This window comes from Coffea eugenioides, chromosome 1 (genome assembly GCF_003713205.1).
Source record: "Coffea eugenioides isolate CCC68of chromosome 1, Ceug_1.0, whole genome shotgun sequence".
NCBI classification, from domain to species: domain Eukaryota; kingdom Viridiplantae; phylum Streptophyta; class Magnoliopsida; order Gentianales; family Rubiaceae; genus Coffea; species Coffea eugenioides.
In genome coordinates this window covers 50,750,848-50,775,319 of record NC_040035.1, presented here as the reverse complement: position 1 = coordinate 50,775,319, position 24,472 = coordinate 50,750,848, and the positions used below count along the sequence as shown (strand labels likewise).

General features: G+C 38.8%; 3 protein-coding genes and 1 non-coding gene across 6 annotated transcripts; 3 read left to right on the top strand and 1 right to left on the bottom strand.

Annotated features, from left to right (window-relative positions):
* Positions 1-4,180: 4,180 nt before the first annotated feature.
* On the top strand, positions 4,181-6,394 carry LOC113775292 (BAG family molecular chaperone regulator 4-like). The gene is made up of 4 exons (XM_027320110.1): positions 4,181-4,594; positions 5,044-5,300; positions 5,374-5,520; positions 5,816-6,394. The coding sequence occupies exons 1-4, from the start codon at positions 4,366-4,368 to the stop codon at positions 6,011-6,013; spliced, it is 831 nt and encodes a 276-aa protein (XP_027175911.1). The 5' UTR covers positions 4,181-4,365; the 3' UTR covers positions 6,014-6,394.
* Positions 6,395-7,746: 1,352 nt separating this feature from the next.
* LOC113783422 lies at positions 7,747-11,177 on the top strand. Of its 2 annotated transcripts, none has more exons than XM_027329562.1 (3): positions 7,747-8,452; positions 9,096-9,899; positions 10,899-11,177. In XM_027329562.1, the coding sequence occupies exons 1-3, from the start codon at positions 7,768-7,770 to the stop codon at positions 10,907-10,909; spliced, it is 1,500 nt and encodes a 499-aa protein (XP_027185363.1). In that variant the 5' UTR covers positions 7,747-7,767; the 3' UTR covers positions 10,910-11,177. The 2 variants fall into 2 exon arrangements, with proteins under 2 accessions (XP_027185363.1, XP_027185356.1); XM_027329555.1 differs by lacking the exon at positions 10,899-11,177 and adding an exon at positions 10,508-10,785.
* Positions 11,178-12,100: 923 nt separating this feature from the next.
* Positions 12,101-12,173, top strand: TRNAE-CUC. Its single transcript has one exon. It is a non-coding gene; the product is annotated as a tRNA-Glu (tRNA).
* Positions 12,174-12,317: 144 nt separating this feature from the next.
* On the bottom strand, positions 12,318-14,421 carry LOC113779342 (SAGA-associated factor 11 homolog). 2 transcript variants are annotated; one of them, XM_027324914.1, is made up of 4 exons: positions 14,343-14,421; positions 13,822-13,899; positions 13,072-13,383; positions 12,318-12,873 (listed from the first exon to the last, which is right to left on the bottom strand). In XM_027324914.1, exons 2-4 carry the CDS (start codon positions 13,861-13,863, stop codon positions 12,691-12,693), a joined length of 537 nt encoding a protein of 178 aa, XP_027180715.1. In that variant the 5' UTR covers positions 13,864-13,899; positions 14,343-14,421; the 3' UTR covers positions 12,318-12,690. The 2 variants fall into 2 exon arrangements, with proteins under 2 accessions (XP_027180715.1, XP_027180710.1); XM_027324909.1 differs by lacking the exon at positions 14,343-14,421 and adding an exon at positions 14,148-14,264.
* Between the last annotated feature and the right edge of the window lie 10,051 nt (positions 14,422-24,472).

Genomic DNA, 24,472 nt, shown 5'->3' with positions numbered 1-24,472 from the left:
TCATAGGATGACATTAGATTTACTAATCTATATCATTCCATGTTTAGTTGCGTTTTATGTATAGAATAATATATCTCACCTAATCGAATTAATTCCCATATAGGAGATAGAATAATCTCATGCGAGAGGTGGTATGAGTTATTCCAAAATGAGTAAGAGATGGAATGATGATAATTGAAATTGGATTTACTAATAGAATAATGCTCTATTCTAACAACCGTATAAACCTACTCTCACGCTATAATGTTAACAATTGGAATTGGATTTTATTTAAGCCTACTAATAGAATAACGCTCCATTCTAACAAATGTATATGTCTACTCTCTTGCTATAATATTATCTAAATTTTGGATTAATTTGCCCCTATTAATCGTATAATAAAAATTTGAACAAATTTACCCCTATTAATAAAAAATTAAATTTTGGACTAATTGGCTCACATTAATGATATACCATAATTTTGGACTGATTCGTTCATATCATTAACAAAACTAAACTTTTTACTCATTTGCCCATATTAATGAAATAGCTCAAATTTTGAATAAATTTGCCTCTACTAATAAAATATTTATGTTTTGAACTAATTTGTCCATTTTAATAAAAATAACTAAATTTTGGACTAAATTACCCTTATTATTAATAAATTAATTTTTTATTAATTTGGCCCAACTAAAATTTTAGACTGATTTTCCCTATTAAAAGCAAAAGTAAATTTTATACTATTTTGGCCCTCCTAATTAATTATATAACCATATTTTATTGGTTAAATTTAATTCATAGAAGGTTCGACATGTAAATTGAGATTTGTGAAGCTATTTAATAAGGTCGAACTTAGCCCAAAAGGAAAAAACTTATATATTAGTACAAGCCTGAATCACACAAATCTCACATATGTGTGCTGTTCACTAATATCAAGCTCGTGTTCAAAACAATCAGCATATACTCATATGTATATGTGTGTGTATGTATTTTTTATAAGTTGAATTTGAGTTTACTAAAATCTGAAAACGCCTAATTATAGGCTTCTCAAAAGGGACATTTTAGTTTATAAATGGGTAAAATCCCATATCATGCTATCTCAAACCAAACATAGGATAAGGATATTTTGTAAGACATTCCATTTAATATAAAACCAACCAAACACTTGGTAATAATATTACTCATTTGATGATAACTCTACTCTACTTATGATAAATAATCTGAGGATAAGTAATCCACTCTCCTCCAATCTGGAGACCAAATGCATCCAAATATCCCTCAAGTATAATAAAAATAGAAGGAAAGTTACGGTAGCAGCCCAAATGGTTGCCACATGGCTCATCTTCTTTTTGACAAGTGGCATACTCTTTTTGAGGAAGGTGATTTAATTTCTTTTCTTTTTTATTTTTTCCTTATTTTCTCTTTCCTTTTTGACCATGACAAAAACCTACACAAATCTTAATGTACCACTGTTTCGTCTTTCATTCATTTCCACCTTTTATCTCTCTAACTGTTCCCATGCTTTAAACCTTTCTCTTTCATTTTTATTTTTCTAAACGAGACGAATTTGCTAACATAACTCATATTATTAATTTTCTTTCTAAATGAGGTCAATGTATTCCCATTTATACTTTTCAGTGGGACATTATATGTTAAATGATGCTTTTAGACTCTAAGTTGCGAGTTGAATGAGTTATTTTTTTTCTAACGATATCGACACAGTTTTTCATGCTATTATTATATTTTCAAATAAGGACATGTGAAGGTATATGTATTTGTTAGAATTAATTTTACAAAAAAAAAAATTCATGCTTTATTTTTTTAGTTAATTTTTAACTTAGGACTATCTTATTTTTGGGCTAATGTTTCGAATTAGCAATGCTAAACAAAAACGCTATCATGTTGAAACTATACTTGCCATATATTTAATTCTTATATTGCTGCTATTTTTCTATATATATTTTAAACAATATTTCAGGTGGGCCCAAGCTGTGCCTTGCGCAGCATGGTTTCCTAGTGATATACATACAAATTCATATACTACAAAAAATACAATTTAATATTTCTTCTACCCATGTCTTACAAATCTAGTCCGGTCAGTCAGTCTTCACGAAATGCAGCCACCTGTGGGGTATAAACAATTCACATTGCTTCCTCCCTAGTCTCAAGGCAAAACTTTCGATGAAAAGAGAAAAGCTCAAAAGACACTTGTGAAGACAAGTTTTTTTTTTTTTTTTTTTTCAACAACGATACATTTGTATAACCTACTTTATCCTAATTTAGGGGACAGACTCAACTAGATCAAGGGAATGTTATGACACAATCCTTAGAATTTTTTCGCTGCTGATGAAGTTTGAACCCTCACCAACAGTCTAAGAAAAGACTTAAGTTCCTCCCTGGTGGCAATGGCCCAGTGGTTGTGAAGACAAGTTACTTTGATGAAAAATGGATCATTGCATAAGCAAGGAAAACATTTTGGAGATCGGATCTATTGATGTGATTATTTACATCACAATTTCAAAAAATAATTGTATTCAAGTAATCATTTGACACCTGTTAGGAACGGGGATGATAACAGTGACACAACATGGAGAAGCATGGAGGGCCCATCGGTCCTAATTGGCACGTGTGCGCACAGTTATTCTTCCAATTTCGGGCTCTGAAAAAAATGCGATTATTGCACATTTTGGAGATCGGATCTATTAATGTGATAAATTACATCAAAATTTCAAAAATAAAAGTTTGTTCAAGTAATCAGTTGCTTAGACATAGGGATATACCGGTCCAGAAACAAGATTTGGTTGGAGTCTCCCAAAGCTGTTTCATGATTATTAAACAAGATTTGTCTATCTTGGTTCTTTTATTGTTGTCATAATCATCATCGTTACTTTTGTTATACTACTATAAGCATCCATATTTTATCATACCACATTAAGTACTCTGAAAAACTTGGCAAAGACAATTAGACTTTTTTGTTTTGCGCAAACAAAATATGTAAAAAAAATCTTAAAAAGAAATTATATATATTTTTCGAAGATGATAACAATTGTACAACCTATTTTATCCTAAATTACAGGGGATGGGGGAATTTAAAGAGACTTGTGTTAAGAACTAATAGGTACACAAACCTTACCGGACCAAATGGTACTTTGGCATCATCCTTATAATTTTTTTTTTTGTTGCATGTGAAATTTGAATTCCCACTTACAACCCTGAGAGGTAGGGATGGCAACGAGACGGGGTTGGGGCGGAGAACCCCTCCCCCATCCCCCGCCCCGCTGCCTACAAACTCCCCCTGGCCCTGCCCCATCCCCCGTCCCCCACCCCGCCCGCTTCCCACACGGGTGCCCCCGCAAGGCTAATAAAAATTTGTTATATAATTTTATTATGGTTAAATTTTAGCAAATAATCAAGTACTAAAATATCAACACATCATCAAATTATTATTCATTGTAATTTTACAATTGAAACTTATAAAAACAATCAAACAAAAATTATTTGAATACAATCCAATATGATGAAATAAATATAACTAAAGTAGTCAAGTTTTCACTTTTGACACAAATACAATCACTAATTCATTATTGTGCTTGTGCTTGTGCTTTTTTTATGAAAAAAATGTTATTGTATTAAGTGTAATTAGGGATTTAGTATAAATGTATTAGTAAATTTAGTATAACCAATTAATAATTTGTATTAATACACATATATAATTATTAGTATAATTAATAATATCAATTATATTATATATACTAATAGACATCATATAATACATATAACTAATAATATCATTATCATAAGTTTGTAACTAATTAAATTATACATTATATATATAATTATATACATATATATTTTATATATTTATTTTTTTAAAGCGGGTGACAGGGCGGGGGTACACTCCCCCGCCCCATTAGCCCCCCGCAGTCACCGCCCCCGTTGCCATCCCTACTGGGAGGGAGGGACCTTTTTTTTTTTTTTTTTTTTTAATAATCCGTGAGGGACTTAAAAAGAGGATACATGATGGTCCTATAATTTTTGGTAACTAGGAGTAAGTATATAATAGTGAGAGGAGGGCTTGCCTCCTCAAGGCACCTGTCCTTAATTTCACTAGCTTTAAGTAAACAAGGACGAAGCGCATGTCCGCTCAAAGGTCACTTTCCAGCGTCCCAATCAAAGTGGTTCGTTCACCCCCTCCCCAGCCTTTTAGTCTTTTTCTTTTATGGTCGTCACTCAATTCTTCTTCCTCTCATTATACTCACCTCTGCTCCTCAGTCATCTCAATCAAATGTAACCTCGCACCTTTTTTCTTTTATACATTTTTTTTTTAATTTCTTTGAATTATTCTGGGCTCTGGTAAAATACCACCGTCTCTATTTTATTTTGAGTATGAAAAGATCATCATTAGTATCTTCAAAAGGTAGAAGCTTGAGGAGGGAGAATGGGAAGACGAACAATGAAGAAGTGGTTGTGATCGAGTGGGAGGTGAGGCCTGGTGGTCTGCTTGTTCAGAAGAGAGGAGCTGGTCCTGTAAGCTCTGCTGGTCCAATGATCAAGATCAAGGTTTCCCACGATTCTTATCACCACGATGTAACTGTTCCATCTCAGTCAACTTTCGGTAATTACGTACTGTTTTCGCCTGACCATCATTTGTTATTTTTAGTGTAGCTGTTCTTTCCTTTTAGTTTTAGTGTGGCGTTCCCGTGCATACGTGCTTCGTCCCTCGGTTCAATTTTTTCTCATCTTTCTTTACTTACATTTTGAGAAAATTCTTACTTCCTTCCTTCAGCAGACTTTCATGAGCGTTCTTCATGATTTGAAATCTCATTTTCAGTATTGAAGTGTGGTGTTTTTAGCCAAAATTAAAAATTTTACTAGATTCTTTGCCCCCTGAAATTGTCCTTACTTTTTCCTCTGGGATCTTGAAATTAAGAAACCCAAGATTCTGTCCTTTTTTTTTCTTCCTTTCCTTTGGTTGATTGGGGTTTTTTGGGGAAGTGATTATGTTTGCAATTCTTATTTCTGTATCTCTATATTGATTAAAAACTACACGTGCTCTAATTGAAGGGGATCTAAAACGAATTCTTGCCAGTAAAACTGGCCTAGAGCCTATGGTGCAGAGGCTGTTGTTTAGAGGAAAAGAGAAAGATGATGATGAATGTCTGCATATAGCGGGCGTAGAAGACACGTCAAAAATAATACTTCTGGAGGATCCGGCTAGCAAAGAAAGAAAATTTGAGGAGATGAGGAAACACCAGGATCCAAACAAAGCATATGAAGCTGTTGCCAATGTTAGAGCAGAGGTTGATAAACTCTCTGACAAGGTCAGCGTTTATTTTTGTGCAGAAAACCTTTGTTTTCATTTATAGAACTGAATTTCTGTGTGTTCTGCTTTAGGTTGTTGACCTGGAGAAAGCAGTGCAAAGTGGCAATGATATTGCGGAGAAGGAATTTGTAGTCTTGACAGAACTGCTGATGATTCAGTTGCTTAAACTGGATTCTATTGAGGCATATGGAAAAGCAAGAGAACAGAGGCGGATTGAGGTTAGTCGCAGCCTGCAATTGTGTTTCACTAATCAAGTTAATTAGCTTCTTTGATTCTAATGGTCATTTATGGGGACATATCACTTAGATTTTGAATTTGCATGTCTTCCAGTGCTGATGAGTTGTCGCTATTTACTACTGCTGCTTTCCAAGTTTCCTTTGGACACAATATGATTTTCCATAGTAGGGAGTTAAATTTAACTTTTGCTTAGTTCATCCAGCCTCGACATAATTTCTCCCACGAGAATCTTTATTATCATCTGTAAGTTGCTTATCGCGTTTTAATTGCTTACAGGTGCATCGCGTTCAAAGTTTTGTGGACAAGCTAGATAATTTGAAGGCAAGAAATTCTATTCCCTTCAGCAACTGTGGCAATGCTTCTTTTGTGACTGCCAAATGGGAGACCTTTCATTCTGGATTTGGAAGCCTTACTGCACCAAAACCCTTCCATCATTCGCCGAAAGTTTTTGAGAACTGGGAATCATTTGACTAACTGGAGAGATGGTTTCTATCCTTGAGTTCCCAGAGACGGAGTGAAGGCTGCTACAACATTTTTCAGTCTGAAATCCGATCAGCATATCATGTCACTTTTTGGTTCTTGTAAGATGCTATTTCCCAGGGATCATCTGCTAGACTGTTTCTTATTCTGTGAGATCATGAATTTTGCCATCCTACAATGTGTTCTTTAACTGGTCGGAGCCTGCTTGCCTTGTGCTAAAGACAGCTGCATTCTGTGCATACTTTTTGCTAATGTACTACTGTAAACCAAGGTTGGAACTGTCAAGGCTTTTCTTTTAATTCACTTAGATCGTACTTGTACCAACATTATTTGGATAAAACAGAAACCAGATTCCGATGATCGGAATACCTAGTACGGATCCATGTGTCCTTCGCTAAACAAGATACACGAGCACAAAGAAGTGAGAACACAATGTTGAAAGCAAAATTGGAATTGGTAAAGAGGAAAATAGGGACGAGGGATATTCTTCTGAGGACAGCTATGCAGCCTCTTAAACAGAGAAACTCTTTGCCTCTTTCATCCTGGACTCGATTAAAGAAGAGGAAGGCTTGTTAATTTCAGGAAAATAAGCAGATTTGACACAGATCAGAGAGCATTAGGACAAAATAGCCGCAGAAGTATTCCAGTATTTCACATTCTCAAACTAATGTATCTTTAATCAGGACCGAGGGGCACAGGATTTCTGGTCTTTTGACACAGTTTCAATTTAACAGGCAATGCGAACCTCCTCGATTTCTTTGGTAACGAAAATGGGGTTGTGTAAGTGGTAAGCTAAAATTGTTGAGCTCAAAAAAATTCTACCAAAGAGTTATTGGAGATAAATTTTATAAAACCGATGTACACAACGCGAAGGAATAATGCCAATAATAAAATATGTGACCAATACACATGGCGGGGACTGAGGAGGAATAATAACAACAAAAATATGTGACGGTGAAAAGAAATAATACCAACAATAATGTATTAGTTTCATATCATAATAACGAGGGATATCAAATTTCACTTTCCGAAAACTCACTCTTCTCAAAAGATAATAATAATAATAATATGACTCCCTATATCTTATTTATAAACTCGACGGCCCGATAGACAAGTCTTAACACTTTCTATTAATAAACAAGACACAAAAAATTTCCTAATCCAAATAAAATAGTAGAAGTAATTCTTAGACAGTAAAACTATTATAACGGACCATTATTAAAACCTTAACTTGACATCTTTCCTCTCTCTTTCTCTTAACCGTATGAAAATTATCAAGCCTTCCTAGTACTCTTCATATCTCAGAGGAGATAAATAGTTGGGCAGACAAACACATTTTGTGATTTTAATTCCTTGTCTACTACCTATTCATCGAAAATGATTGATGGCGTCTGTTCATAAATATGAGAGAGAGAGAGAGAGCAATAAAACGAGAAAGACGTGTCTACTGGTATGAATCAATGCGGTAACATTAAGAGGGAGTAATGCGGTGAATTGCAATCGGATCTTATTATTAAGTAGTACTGTAGTAATAATTACCAGTCGACCTTTCATGTTTTCTCTTCGGCGATAGAGGCGTGGTTCCAAAGCTTGCGAGAAATTAATGCCTTTTCATTGTAGGTTAAAGGGCGTGATTTTTGGACAGAGCCTTAAAATAGAATTTAAACCGCCAAAACCCTCGTCATCGTCCTCAAAACCTCAAACAGCCCAAACGGAGGGAGCGGCGGAGTAACACTTAAATCTTAATCATGGGCAACCTCTCCGACGTCGTATACCCCGAACTCAAAGCTACCCAAAAGTTGTCCTCCACGGGGGACAACTTCCTCATTTGGAAGCTCAAACTCGCCTTCGTCCTCACCGACCATCAACTCCCCCACCTCCTCAGCCCAACCAGGGAGGACCCCAAATGGCACGACAAAAACGACGCCGCCAAGTTTCTCATCCTCAGGACTCTCGACGACGATCTCCTCCTTGAATTCTCCGACTACCCCACCCCTTCATCCATCATGGAAGCCCTCCTCCACCGCTTCGATAATAGGCTGAAAGCCTTCAGAATTCTCCTGCTAAGGCGCTACAGGGACCACCGGATGGCCGCGGACGCCCACATTTATCAGCATGTGTTCAGGATGCGGGCTATGGCGAAAGAACTCGAGTATGCAGGGATCAAGATTCCTGATGAGATGCAGGCTGTGGCTTTGTTGAATAGCCTGCCGGATGATTGGGATGATGATGTGGAACGGTTGGCAATCGGGTTGGATGGAGCTTCCACAGAAAAGTTGAGTTTTGATTGTGTGAGCCGGCGGTTGAGGATGGTTAGCGATGTTAGATCGTTGAAAAAGTTAAACAATGCGAAGAAGTTAAAGAACAAATTCAGGGGTAGTTGTTATAATTGTGGGAAACGAGGGCACCACCAATCAGATTGCCCTGAGCAAGGTATATAATTTATCTTAGTATGACTATCAATTTTGTTTTAAAACTTACTTAACTCATGATGTAAATGAAATTTCTTTCGAGAATGAATCGAATGGCTTTGCAATCTATTTCTATCTTTGGTGTCGATTTAGTGCGCAATGGTTTCGGACTCGGAATGCAGTGCAATTTAGTGGAGTTTCTCTTACTTTTATATGGCTTGTCGAGCTGCTTAATAGTCCTTTTAGTAGCTTTTTTGATAAAGTTGAAGTGCTTAATTGCTTCCAACCTATATATGATGGACTGGATGAAGATGGTTTAACTCCCTGAAAATTGAACTTGTGAATACACTTGATATAGCCAGAGATAAAGGAATAAATTATTTAGATAACCTGTTGTAATTGGATACATTCAGCCGAAATGAACCCCCTTTAATTTTCTTTGTACTTGTCCATGCTCGTTAACAGGGAATTTCCTTGTCTGCATCACCCAACTTCCTTAAGCTTGTATAGTAAGGTTATTGTGGATGTCTTCACCCCTTTGGAAGTCCTAGCCCTTCCTCTTTTTGCTGATATATAACTATTTTGGAGTCAATGACCTCTTAAAGTTGTTTTATTTATTTATTTTTTGGTGCTGTAAATTTGGCATTCTCACTGTCTCAATGCAGGTTCATCCAAGCAGAAAAGTTCTTCTTCAGAGCTTTTCACATTCCCTGGTGCATCTGCAACTCTATCTGAAATAATATATCCTCAATTGAAGACCTATTTAAAAATTAACTGCAAGGGATCAAGATTTTCTACATGGAAGAGAGACCTTTTTGATGTCCTTGAAGATAACCAAGTTGAATATGTCCTCAAAGACCTAAAACCTTCTGAGCCTACAGATGCTGCATCTGAGGTTGATGCTCAGCTTTATGATAAGTGGCATGCAGATGATTTCACGTGTCGCCACCTTATCCTTGGAGCAATGGACGATGATGTCTTCCTTAGCTTCCATGACTATCCAACTGCCAAAGCTCTTCTAGATTCTCTTGAAGCATTCTTTAATTCTCCTTCCACTGCTCAAAAGTTGGTTCTGCTCAAGAAGTATATGAACAATCATATGTCAGATGATACACTGATTATGGATCACATTTTAAAGATGGACTTGATGGCACATAAGCTGGAAATAGCTGGTGTCAACGTCCCTAATGAGATGCAATCTCTTGTTTTGGTGGACAGTTTACCAGTGTCATGGGGGGACACTCTAACATTGTTGAATATAAACATGACTTTGGATATGGAGAATGGTTTGAGCCTGGATAATGTAAGAAAGAGGGTGAGAGATACTGGTCAGATGAAAGAACTGATGGCTCAAGCAGATGACTCGTTGTTCGATGGCAATGGCAATAGAAATACAAAGAGGGTTTTCAGGGGCAAATGTTTTTCTTGTGGACGGCCAGGTCATTACCAATCTGATTGCCCTGATCAAGGTATGTGTCAGCAAATTCATAAAGAAGTTTAAATTAGACATTTATTTCTATAATCACTCACAAGGTGTGCTTGGCTTTGGCATTCTATGTCTGCATCATCTTAAGTTCTATGTGTACTGTTTGCCTGTTTCCTAGTTCAAGAAAATTATGTGGTGTTCTTGTGTAATTGAAAGAATAGGAATTGATCCATTATCTTGGAGTCTCTGCATAAGCAAGGAAGTAGTTGTTTGCTTCCATCTATGAAGGTTAGGCATTTGTGTTTATCTAATTTAAGTAGGAGAAGAATTCAAATCGAAGACTTCCATTCTTCATACTTTCAGAGATGAGTATTAGGAATTTTCTCTTTTCAGCATTTTATTCCCCCCACCACCACCCCCCCCCCCCCGGGCGCCCCGCCTCCCTTTTCCTTGGGTGGTCGGAGATTGGTTGTGAAGGGGGCCAGGAGATGGGATTGTACAGGTTCAAACTGTTGTCCTCGTCTTTCTAGAATTCAGTTAAGAGATTTTGATTGTGGATCCCATTTACGGTTTCAGAATTCAGAGTTAATTACATTTCCATCATTTGCTTTCGAAGTTTTTTTTTTATGCTTGTTTGTGTCTCTGCTTCAGATATCACAGGCCAGTGGATCCCAGCACATTTTGCTATGTGCTTGAAACAACTTCTTATTTGGTCCTATTAATTTAAGAAACATCCAGTGCTCGGCTGTGTTTGAGATTTTTAAGGTATACAGGCATGGTAGAATGTATATCCCCTGCCGAATTTGTGACTTTAGAACTAAAGCTCCATTTTTACCATTGCCTATGATGGCTTTTGAAACTAGTGCAGAACTTGAAAACTAGAATCTCCCAGAACATGTGTATTTCGTTTACAGATTGGTAGGGTTTCTGGTGAGAATTTTGCTACTTATTTCAATAGTATCTTGGAATATGATCATGTTTTAATCTCTACGTTCTTCTATTATGCATGAATTTCAGCCTCTGGCTTTGTCTTGCAATGTAGGTAAAAGGTGAAGTACATGGCTGGTAGATGTTCAAGTGCCCTGTAAATGAGAAAATCTACTCCTTTAGATTTTCTCTATCCTTTTCTTGTGCAGTACATTTCAAGAGATGATTTCGCAAGCAAATGAGAAAATGCAATAGTAGACGGTTTTGACTAAAAGGTTTCAGTCGAATGCAACTGTATTCTAGTCTCTAGTTGTCAAATTTGGTGTTGCTATGTGTGACTGTCAGAAATTTATACAGCAGACCCTGCACATCGGACATCCATTATTTCGCTTTTGCTCAATTTTTTGGTGGCATCCTTTGTCAAAGTGAATTTATAAATTTTAACCCGCCGTCTCGCTGTCTGGTTCCAGGAAACCTTCAAGGAAAAAGAAAGTTACTCCATTAGAAACAGTGTTACATTGGTAAATATTAGCTGTAAAAGTCAATGACAAATATGTAACATATCATTGACAAACCAAACAAAAAGTAGAGTTGTTAACACGTCAAGTCGAGTTTTTGGCTTTTGAGCTCAGCTCATTAAGTTGTCAAGCCGAATTTGAGTGTGGCTAGATTATTCAACAAGTCAAAAATTGTATTCAGACTCGACTTATTAAAAAAATTTCAACCTGTATGATACAAATGAATCAAGTTTGAGCTTGAGAAAATTAAAATGTGTTTGAATATCTTATACAATATTAAAAAAATTAACCAATTTAATTAACCTATTAATTGAGAAAAATTTCTCAAAATGTAAGATGTTCGGTTCCAAATTTTTTTTTTTTAAAGACTAAATCCTAAACAATCAAGAGAATCTAATTCTACATAATTATTAAGAAAAATTAGACACACTAAATTGAATAATAAATATATAAATGAGCCTAAATAAACATAAATGAACTATTTGTTACCTGGGTTTAGTTTGATTCATTTAGAAAATGAGCCTAATTTGATGTTTAAACTTGACTTGTTTAAATAAACGAACAAGTCGAACTCAAACTTATGCTAGCATAGCAAAATCAAGCTCATTTACATCGCGGTTCGTTTAACAGCTCTAAACAAAAATAATAGTTAACCATCTTTCTTAACAAGAAGTTAATATGTGACATTCGTTTACCGCGATAAACTTTTAACGGGACATTCGCTTTTGAATTTTTATGCCCGGGCGTTTACAAGTCACTATATCTTCCATTAAATTATCGTGTTTCAACTGCACATCAATCCGTTGTAGTCTAGATGGTTAGGATATTCGGCTCTCACCCGAAAGACCCGGGTTCGAGTCCCGGCAACGGAATTTTTGCCTTTTTTTGCGTTTTCGACACGAACAAATCAAGCTTCAAGACTTCAACTAAACACACAGTATAGGATTGTATTAAGCGCCTCTTAGAGCTACCTGAGACGCACCCGAAAGCTAGAAGTAGCAAAATCAGCTGCAGCAGCTACGAGGAGAGGAATACATGCTCATTATAAGTAGAAGCTTATATCTCATTCCAATCAAATATAGTGGCTTGCCATATGTTAATTAGACAGTGGGGGTTTGTCGAAAGACAAAAACCAGCCGTTTCTTGAAGTATTCCTCAAATTCCTAAGAGGAACGGCTATAGGCCTACAAATATTACTGCATCAGCTGAGCAATGAGGAAAGAGGAAGGTAGGGAGGGAGGGAAGGGGATGATGAGCGTCTCCTCTCTATGGGCTGTGCCGTTGAAAAGGAATTTAAAGCAAGCCAAAAGTGATACATCACAATTCAATAAATTGGTTGCCATTGATTTGAACTGCTGCAGCTGGTATGCTTTTTCTTCAAATAACATGTCATGGCTCTTCTATGGTACCATTTGAGTACTCGTAACCAGCCACATGGGAGGTTCCATTTGATAATCGGCTCATGCTATTGGAATTTGAGGAAGGGGAGTGGTTGGAAAGAGGGTTGCCTCGTGAGTACCGGTTCTGTGCAGCAGTGCTACTTCTTGTGGCCTTGAGACGTGCTTTTCTGCCCTGCAGCCATGAAGTGCATTTTAAGATGGACTATAATTTCAAGAATTAATATAGAAAACTAAAAACTAGCCACCCAGGTCAAACAGATAAAAACTTGGAAAACATATGGCAACCAAAACAAGATGGCCAGATCAATACATTAATGAATTTAGCTTGAATTGATTTGATAAGAGATCATAATAGAACTTGAAGGACTACCTTTCCCATGCACTTTTCCAGATGAGGAGCAAAACGTCCAGCCATAATTGATCGGCCACAATTCATGCATTCAAATATTTCATTAGCTACAGGAGGATGTGTTTGTCCAAATATATCAAGCACATATTTGCTAGTCGTTTCACCACTACTACTAGGGTCTGCTACCCTGGCTCGAGCCTGTGCTGATAACCTCAGTTCTTCTTCCTCGTCATCTAAACTACGATCAAGTCCCAATCTTGCTATTCGGTGACATTCAGATGCAACATCAACAATAATAGAATCCAGAAGTTCTCCAAAAAATTGAGATGAAAGCTGCCAATGCAACCAAAAACAAGCAAGCCATTAGTATCATATCACCTAAATCTTGCATATCTAGGCATTTAATTGGAAAACTAAGAGCAAATAGAGCAAGGACAAACAAGTAATGGGATCTCGTTCGCATAAAACAACATTTCCAGCTAAATGCATGTATATTGCGCAAGCTCGGATTTAGACGTCTTCATTAGCAAATATGCATAAACGGATACATACAACCCCATCAAGTCATCAACGAGCACTTAGTCATAACTTAAAAGGTGGGAAAATGTAGCACAGGAAGGAAGGAAATAGTTGTCAAAACAATACCATTAAAAGAGTTGATGAGGAAGTCAGACCATTCCATTAAATCTAAACGAATCAAGAGATGGGGGAAGAATTACATCCATTAGCAACATCATACTAAAAGTAGAATTCAATATGGACCATAGTTACCTGAGAATGAGAAGACAGATTATCCTCATTTGGTGCTGCCATGATCTGCCCAGAGCTCTTTTCCTACTATCCGATATCCTATCAAGAAACATTCAATAAATTAAAAAAAAAAAAAAGAGAGAGAGAGAGAGAGAAAGAGAAAAGCTTCAGCTGGTTTATGTCATAAAGTTAGGTTGGCTAACAAAAGGGGGGGAAAAAAATGCTGAATCAAGTGGAAACCGAGTTTACCCGAAACTACAAATTAGGGATAACAGAAAATCTAGGGCAACTATGAATATAGGAAGAAACAAAAAGACAGAAAAGGTGAAAACAGAAGCCATAATCACCTATTTAACAATCCTTCCGAGAAAATTTACTTTTCGGAAAGAGATGTTCCGAGAAAATAAGCAATGATTAATCAACTCAGAACTGAATTAAGATTTCCATACGTGCTTGAATTTTATGTTCTTATTTCTAAAAGCGAAGAATTATAAAGCAGTAATTGGAAAACAAAATTCCAGTTTCGTGAAAGGAATACTTACAAATCAATACGGCGTCGTGTCTAGCGTATGAGTTCGGAGTGAGGATTGTAGGGATTGCTGGCACCTCTTTTACCCTGGGACCGAAGCAAGGGGTCGTGGATTTGGAAATCTATACGGCGTCGTTCTAGTGTATGAAGTCCTTCTTGTTCCACGCAACGACGCGTAACACGTTATCTTAATATTCGTGCCTGATAATAGTTGCATTGACGTGATTTACTGCCTTTTTTTTTTTTTTTTTTTTTTCTGTAAGACAAGTTTAGTTTGGACCATTACCACGAATTAGAACATACTTCTAAAACATAAGCCGCTTGTAGATGTTTTTATACATCACTCACCGACACAACTCTCACATCGGTCATGAACACACAACTTTTTCTTAATAAATAATTCTGTCTTACTAATTGAATCAATTTATGTTGACACCTAATTTCCGTTCCTACGGTCTCATCTTCACAATTGCTCCTTAAAGATGGCAAATGGACAGAGTGGATAGGATTTATGTGGTACTCAAATAAACTTGAAAATATGGACATTTTCTCAAACAGTCTGGTAAGGAAGAGGTAGACTTGTTAAAATATGAGAGTTATTTTTTGTTTAAAATAATTACAAATTTCTTTTTGATAGAGAAAAATTAGTTAAGTTCAAAAATAATAGGTTTGGAATCTACATTGGACCCAAAAACAAACTTGTGAGTTTGTGTAGCAAACTGCATGCTCCATATATGCGCATTGAATTTAAACAGCACCTAAGGGACTTCCTACTTGTAGAAGGGCCTCACAAGTAAATGAATTATATTAGGGAAAATCGTTCAAAATGTCCATCACATTTTGTAAAATGACTTTTTTCGTCCCTCATTTTTAAAAATGTACTTTTACGTCCCTTACAAATTCATATTGATCAAATTTGGTTCCTATCTAAATTTTCGATTAGTTTTTTATCGGAATCCACCACGTGCCTTGCACGTGATCATTTTTTAAGGGCAAAATCATCACATCAAAATTTACATCATCCAATTCATAGCCTCTAACATTTCACAAAATAAATTTTTTTGTCCCTCACATTTTACAAAATGAATTGTTTCGTCCCTCACATTTCACAAAATAAATTTTTTCGTCCCTCATTATTCATGTGTACGAATAACTTTTTTTTTTAAAACTAATGTATATATCTATTTGATCTCACTTGAACAATACGCATAGCATATAATATATTTCTATTTGATTTCTCATATTTTTCATGTGAAATTAAAACAGATGTATATGGGGGTTCAAAAAAAATTGTTAGTTTTTCACTCATGTTCATTCCTTTTACTTGAAAATTGAAAACAAAGACGACATTTAATTCTAAACATTTTCAAGTGTTTATATCGAATTAAATTAAGACAAAAAAATAAACAAAGGAAAAGTATGATAAAAAGAAGTAAATAATTGACACTTTTCAAATTTTAAAATAATCATAAAGTAAGAAATTCAACTGTTGGTCTTAAAAGTAGCGAATACAAATTTCAGATTTAAATTGCAATTTGTTAGCATGACTATAGAATTCAAATTAACACCTATTAATTAGATAGTCTTATTAAACAACTCAATAAATGAGTTATTACTAAAATAGAAAAGGTTACAAATATTGAATAGATTCACATGGTAAAATCACATATATATATAGGTTTAAAACAAAATTATTAGATTTAAACCCATGTATATATCGATCTGTTTATGTGAAATCAAATAGAGATATATTACATATTATTTGTACTGTTTAGATGAAATCAAATAGATACATACATGAATTAAAAAAAAACTATTCATGCACGCGGTCAATGAGAGATAAAAAAATTCATTTTGTGAAATGTGAGGGATGAAAAAATTTATTTTGTGAAATGTAAGGGACGAAACAATTCATTTTGTGAAAATGTAAGGGACTATAAATGGATTATGTAAATTTTAATTTGATAATTTTATCCCTAATAAATGATCACATGCAAGGCATGTGATGAATTCCGGCAAAAAACTAGTCAAAAACTTAAATAGAGATTAAATTTGACAAATGTAAATTTGTAAAGGACGTAAAAGTACACTTTTAAAAGTAAGGGACGGAAAAAGTCATTTTATAAAATGTGAGGGACGTTTTGAACGATTTTTTCATTATATTAATGTGTAAATACAATATGGATAGCGTATAAAAAGTTGCAGTATAATATAAAAAAAATTAAAATGATCATTTGATCTTGAGATACAGCGAAATGAAACTTGTGGTCTTCGAATCTTATCTATTTAACCCCTCAAGATAATTATGATTTTTTTTTATAAAGAACTCAACTAGGCATGTCAACGAGGCAGGGTGGCTTGGATCCTTTTAATCTAGATTCAAATGCATTAAATTTAGTTAGATTCAGACCTAAACCCTAATGGATTTTAGTATCCAATTGGTATTCGTAGATATTTTTTTGAACAACAAAAGTAAAAATATTTTGACAATATATGCAGTTCAAAAATAATATAAATACCATCCAATGTTTATTTTCAAATAATAAAATTAACATTCAAGTTGTTGAATGTAATATTATGAATTCAAAAAAGAACCAATAAACTAAAACTCTTTATTTTCAAAGATTCATCTACATCTATATTTAATCTTTCATTTGTTTGCTTCTATTTTTCTCCTTTTCTTGAAAAGATTTGTACCAAATATAGAATATTAGATTATTTAATAAATTTACTAATACATATATTTTATTAAATATATATTAAATTATTTACTGATATATATTTAACATTTTGTTTATACATGAGTTTTGGTAGGGTTTGGTTTGAATCTGGATCATTAAAAATTAGATCTTATCCAGACCCATGACTGTTTTACAGGATCTGAATTTGGGTAGGTTTGAGTTTAATTTAAATCCTATCCAAATATATTTGATCTAAATAAAATTTAACCAATTGATATGTCTAAACTCAACGTTCAATAATGATTGCATTACTTCTCAGTATTCCGTAATCGGGACAATAATGGTTGAAGTGCCCAATTTGTTTTATGAGTATTTAAGTAGGGAAGAAGTCAAGAAAGGATTGAATTAGGTGATAAAATGCAAAGATCATAAGTAAGAGGTTTTAAATTTAAAACTATTCATTAAAAAAAAGAAAAGAAAAGTGAAGAAGCCACGTTTAGGTGCTTCTCCCGTAAATGAGAAACTGAAAAGCAGCCCGAAACGGAAATCATCATCAATCCATTTGTTCTTTTCCCCTCTGAATTTTGATCGCATTATGGTCTAACGACCGACCTTCGATGGGTTGTGGGGTCTGATAGGGGAAATGCCAGTAGTATTTCCAAACTGAAGAATTTTCTATGGCTTTCAATCTTCTCGGGATTTGGGAGTTTGCAGCTACTTCATTTACTTCCTTACTTTTTGGCGTCATTTCAGATACTTTTCCTCCAAAAAAAGAAGGAAAAAAAAAAAGACGAAAAACTTCGAAATATGACAAAAACAATAAAGATAACTATGTTTAGGGGAAAAAAAAATATTTGGCGTTCGGAAAAGGTACAAGACGAACAATGAAAAAAGATAAGTGAGGGAAACAACATAAAGATTAGGAATAAAACGAGAATAAAAAGTCCGCACGAGTCCCAACTAAACGTCGCTTCTTTTTCAGCCATAGACAGTGACCTTATCATAGCTATTCTACAGTGTCCTCTCCAAAACTATCCAAGAAATGGAGAAAGCAGCGTTGACAGGGAGTTGGGAAGCAAGCAACCTGCAATCATCACCAGCCAGTCTTCCTCCTAATTGCAGTCCACAAATAGGAGGAGGAGGAGGAGATGATACTCAGCTTCACTTCACCGGTGACCGACACTATTTCATGCATGGCGAGATTATTGCTTTCACAGCTATCAGTGTATTTGTTATCTTCTTTCTCTTCCTCATCTTCCCTTGGATTAGGCGAACCACCGGTTCAGCACCCACTGCAGATTCCGACTCTGGAAATAACAACAACTCTCTTCCAGTACTGGAACCAAATGATGATCAGAAGAATAATACCCTGATGGGTCGCCTAGATTAACATTAACCGGAGTTCTTCGTCCAGATTTTCTTTTTCTGCTGCCGCTTTCAAAATATCACTAGTAGTAGATTGGCAAGAATTCAGATCAAGATCGAGCCGGCCCCGCCATGTTTGTACATCTCATTTCTCAAAGAGTCAAGATGGATACAGCTTCCGTATATAACATCGTGGCCGTTCATATATATTATTAACCAATTGTAAGTTCAATTTCTTAGACAATCTCATTTGGAAGTCGAAACATTTTTGTAGAAGTCGAATTTGGTTTCCAATATTAATTTCTTTGATGATTTTAATGTCTGGATGATTACAATGTTGGTGCCTCATGATGGCTTTTCCAGTGTGAAATTTTGTTGGACCAAACTTGAACTGAAGCATGTATAGAGCTAAACATATATTTTGTTCCACTTGTTAGTCGTTGCACACTTTCTACGTATTCACATCGCACGGTTAGAGTTTTTCTGCTTTCAGATTATTTTTTTTTTTTTTATAGCTGTAACAAATGTGCAGAAAAAGAAAAAATACAGCCTAATCCGAAGTTTTGAGGTAGAATTTCTGTCTTACAGCTATATACTCCAGGAAAAAGAAAAAGAAGAAAGAGCAGTTCCGGACTAGCTTTCATGCTCAAAGCCCATAAATCGAAAGAGACCGAACTTGGTACGAAAAAAATCATCAGCTTTTAAATTAATTTAGCACCCAATAGTCCGCGCAGAGGCCATTTTCTATGCCTCAGGCTTAATGGATCTTAATTTCTGGGCATGTTTTATGTGAGCTTAGCAAATTGGAGCATGATAAATTGTCAGCTATTGGATGCCTAGCGGTAATTTCTTAGTGAACATGATTGCAAACTAACCACGAAAAAACGTAGCCAAACACGTCCGAGAAGAGGACAAGTAATCGACTGGAATGGAAGGGAGGTAGCCTGGATTCTCGACCGTGCAGAGCTAGTTGTAAGACGTGAATCGGTTTTCACATGCACATAAACGCTTTTCAATATGTCAAAACTTAGATTAGGGATATCTGCTCTTCAAAGATCCAATATTTTTTTTTTTTTGGTCGACACAGGGTGTACGGGTCAATTCTTACGGGACCCGATCAATCCCCTGCGGTCAGGGAGAGGAGGTCCCACTCCACACCGAACAGGTTAATAGCGGAACTCGAACCCTGGACAAGCCAGGAAGATCGCCATACCCTAAGGAGGGGGAGCGGACCGCTCGAGCTACCCCGCGGGGGATTCAAAGATCCAATCATTCATCTCATTTTTTTGTTTCGCTGCCTGCAGCAATTAGTATTAATACAAATCAGTTTGTTAGCTTAAACTCTTTTAGAGAATATGCAGATTGAATTTAAAGAAATTTAAAAAAAGCTCACAAATCACAGTCGATGATTTTATGACTGCACGCGGATCAAATTATTTTTATTGAATTTACAGCTTAATCTTCTGTGTAATTAAACTGTAAGTTCAATGAAAATAATTTGATCTGTGTGCAATCATAAAATCATCGACCGGGATTTGTGAGTTTCTGAGTGGGGTGGGAGGTCTCTGTTAATTTTCTTGGAAATTAATCTGCATATTCTCTAAAAGAGTTTAAGCTAACAAATTGATTTGATTTGTGTTACTGCTAACTGGTCCGGCGAAACGAAAAATGAGACGGGAACGTTTCACTATTTCAAAGGAACTGAATCGGAAGTCAGTGCCACTAATTTAAAAAGCGACGGTTGTTTAGCGGGGATGGTGGAATCCACGTGGAGGTCCCTTGCTGAAGCGATCGAATTGCAGCCCGATCCTCGTGCGAGCGAGGATCTGATCTGAAGCCCCATCAGTTTCTTATCCCCACGCAACTAAGTCTGGCTGGACACGTTCAATGCATCCTCATCGCCAGCGACTGCTGCAGCCAACATCCACCCTACTCCATTTTCACCGCTCACACCAATTGGACCCTGGATTCTTAGCCTTCCTTTTGACCTTAGTCCAAGATCGACAATAATATGTTTTGGTTCAAGCACAAATGAAAATTGACTTGTAATCTTAACACTTTTACTCCTACTTCTTTTGTTCTAATTGCAATTACAAAGTATAATAACAATCAGCAGCACTCATGAGTTTCTTTTTTTCGCCAAATCCAAGGATTGGGTTTTCCTGGTTGATGCGACTGCCGAAAACCGTGTCCGAGCTGATGCGGCCGACCTGGTTGGGAAAAGCTGAGCTGGGATCGTGCTAGGTGACCTGAGAAGAGAGAACGGAGGCGGGACTGATGTCCCTGGGATAACTCCGACGGTCAAGTTAGTTTGGCCGTAGAAGGATATAGTAATAGTAGAGAATACTCGTGAGCGTACCTTGTGTAGTCTTGATAGTGGAGTATATATAGGACCGTTCGAGTTATAGTTTCCTTATGGGAGTCAAAGTTCCCTTAGGGTTCGGAGTCTTCCTAGGGTTTCCCGCGGCGGCCCCTAAATGTTCGGAGACGGCGGCCCATCAAGCCCATCATAGGAGACCTCCGACACGCCGAGCTGGCTTTCTTAGGCCGAGCTGGCCCATGCCAGCCTCGAGGTACCCACGGCCGACCTGCCGCGTGTGGTCTACCGACCTAACACATGTCATGCGCGGATTTGCCCCACTACACTAGCCCCCCTTGAGTCTAGAGTCACCGAGGGGTCGCGTGAATTTAGACCAAATCTCGAGGCGTCAGGTCTGCCAGGGATGGGACCCACGATCCCACGACCGTGCACCTTGTACGGATAACCGCCACGCATGCTGTCATAACCGTCACTTCAGGGGTCACGTCCGCCCATGACGGTAGTTGTTAGCTCAAACGTTTTCCAAGGTGACGGTTTCTCAGCAATAAATTTTGAGATTTCAATTCGGGACTCTTCAACTTCCCGCCCTGGTGGCCTATAAATAGGCCCTACCAGACGTCACTTTCATGCTTCCTTTCTCATTTCTCCTCCTTCACAAATTTTACCAGCTCGCTCCCCGTCTAGAGAGTTCCAGAGTAGCGCTTTCCCTTAAGCACATATCAGCTCTTCATCCACTAGTAAGTCTTCTTTTCCCTTTTATGTCTTCTTCCTCCACGCACTCAGACATCACCAGCTCGGCACCTAGGCGTAGAGTAGTCCGACCTGCACCTATAGAAATAATCTCTTCCTCCTCTAGCTCTTCTTCTTCCAGCTCGTCAGAGTATCTTCCTTCCCCCATTCATTCTCCTACTTTAGAGATGGACCAACCCACCCAACCTGTCCGGCCTGACGCTGGAGCTGCCAACCTAGGGATTCCCCTAGAGGTAACTCCAGCTCGGACCCGGGCGGGACCTTCCAGGGGGCCGGATATCGACTTCGGGGAAGTCGAGCTTATCCCCCCTATCCTAGACCAGGGAAGTGTCGACGAGCTGGTGGGGAGGTATGATATCCCCCTTCAGTTCGAGGCCAGGGCTGCCCGACCAGGGGAGTACGCTTGCCGACCTCCTTCCGAGTTTGTGGCTATCTACAGGGATCAGCTCATAGCTGGTCTCCGTCTTCCCATTCCCCAATTCCTTTACCAAATTCTAACCTTCTGGGGAATTCGTATAACCCAGCTCGTTCCAAACGCCATCAGATCGATCCTCGGCTTTTTTATTATGTGCCGAGTCCTCGAAATTCCCTACTCTCTAGACCTTTTCAGGTCGTTCTTTCAGATGAAAGTGAGCGGGCCAGTTCATGGCTGGTTCTATTTTGCTCGCAGGAGCGGGGGAGAACTCCCAACCCGCGAGCTGTTCACGCACACCCCCACTTCCATTAAGGGCTGGAAAGCTCAGTTCTTCTATGTGAAGAACACGGGTTTCCCTCCCCTGACCTGGAGGGAGGAGACCCAGGTGTCCGACCCCATTCCTTCACCTCTTCCTGCGGCCGAACTGGACCTCCTGGTCAGCTCGGATGCTCGATTATCGGTGAAGGAATTTAGCAATGCCCAGCTCCGGTCGGCGGGGCTGATTCGAGCAGAGGTGAACGACCCTGCGCCTGACCTACGACCTCTCACACCCGAGGAGCTTACAGCTTGTAATCCCTTTGATCTTCTTTTCCTTGCTTCCCTTTCTTTTCCTTTGTCGCACGAACTGACCCCTTTCTTTGCTCCCAGTGAAGAGGTTCTCCCAGCTTCTGAACATAGGAGGGACAGGCAGCTCGCGCGCGGCTACCTCGGTACCCTCCTCAGCTCCTGGTGACGTGGCTCCTCCCCCACCAGAGCCTATTCCCGCAGCTCAGTCTACCCCCTTGGAGGAACCCAAAAAGAAGAGGAGGAAGACTACTGCCAGGAAAGCCAGGACCGAGGCGACCACCTCGGCTACACCTACACCCCAACCATCTCCTACTGGCGCGTCCACGGAGCACTATGGGGTCAACACTGCCGAGCTGCAGGCCTCATCTGAGTCGCCTCCTTCGATGTGGCGGACGAGGAACATCATTCCTCTCAAGCCCCCAACCGAGCTGGGCCCACATCCCCACCCACTCCATTTCTGCCCGAAGTGGGGGTTGTCGATGAATGACCGAGCTCAGTTTCCAGAGGCTGCTCGAGAGCTCGTCAAAGGTTCGGTGCTCCCCCGCAACCATCACTTTATCCAGCTCGCATCCAACTCCGAGTTGCTGTCGCACTACTACCTGAGCGCAGCCCAGGTAACTTCTTCACTTGGTACTTTTACTAGTATCCTCAATCCATAGACTTCTCATAGTTGGACCTGCAGCTCAACGTCGCCGGTGCCGAGCTGGCTCAGCGATACGAAAACATGGGAGAGAATCTCTCCCAGGCTGATGCTGCCAAGAACAAGCTATCCAGTCAGCTCGAAGCGACCGAGGCAGAGCTGGAGGCAACGAAAAAGCAGCTCGCCGACTCCCAGGCCGCCTGCGAGCTTGAGAAGAAAAAGTCCGCCGAGCTGACTTCCCAGCTAGAGAGTGAGCAGAAGAAATCAGTCGAGCTGGTGGAAGCGGCCAGGACGGAAGGGCGCCAGCTAGGCGTTCAAGATTTTAAGAAGTCCGAGGCCTTTATGGATGATCTGGCCATCTTGAATGGCCCCGTCCTGCAGCTCGGCTACACCAAGGCCATGGCGGATGTTCTGTCTTTGAATTTGCCAGGTTTTGACCTGAGCAGGTGGCCTGATTATAATCCCCAGGCTGCCGATCAGATTGACAGACTCGTCACGGGCTACTCCAATGGGCGCGACTTGGCTGCCTTGGTCGCCAATCCTGCCCTGCCCGCGACCTCCCCTGAGCAAGAGCAAGAACAGCAAGGGGAGAACTAGGAACGTAGTGCCTTAGGCAGGTCTATTAGGCTAGGCTTAGATCCGAGCTCGGCCAGCTCGCTTTTGTATGGCCCCCCTTATGTATGTCCTTTTGAAATGGAATGAACAGCCTCTTTTCTTACCCAACACTTGTAAAAATTTTCTTTTATTCCATGTTTTCGAGTACATTCATAATTCTTAGTACTGAACTAATGAAGAATAAGTCTGTCCAGCCGACTACCTCAGCTTCAGGAAAAACTTCTAGGTTGCGGAACGCCCGTCCAGGCCGGGCTAACTAATAAAGTGGACTAGTAAAGTGAGCTAGATAAGCAAAGAGCAGACCTGTCCAGCTGGTCACCTCAGCTCGGGCAGGGTACTAAAGAAAAAGTCTCAGGTTTGAGTTGTGCCAGGTACGCGGGACTTCGCTTCCATCCAGGCGAGCCAGCTTGGAATAACCTGCCCGGCCGACCTCCTTCACCACGTAGGGACCTTCCCAATTTGGGTCTAGTTTTCCCACGCCCACAGCTCGGCTGACGGAGTTCTTGCGTAACACCAAGTCTCCTGGCTTGAAAGAAAGGTGTCTTACCCTAGCATTGTAGTAGCGTGCGACCTGGCCCTTGTACTTAGCCATCCGTATAGCCGCCTCTTCCCTTCGGTGTTCGATCAGGTCCAAGTTAAGCCGCATCTCCTCCTCATTATCTTGAGCCACAAAGTGTTGCACCCTACCTGAGGGTATTCCGACCTCTGCGGGTATTACCGCCTCGACCCCATACGTCAAGACGAATGGAGTCTCCTGGGTGGCTGTTCGAGGTGTTGTCCGGTAAGCCCA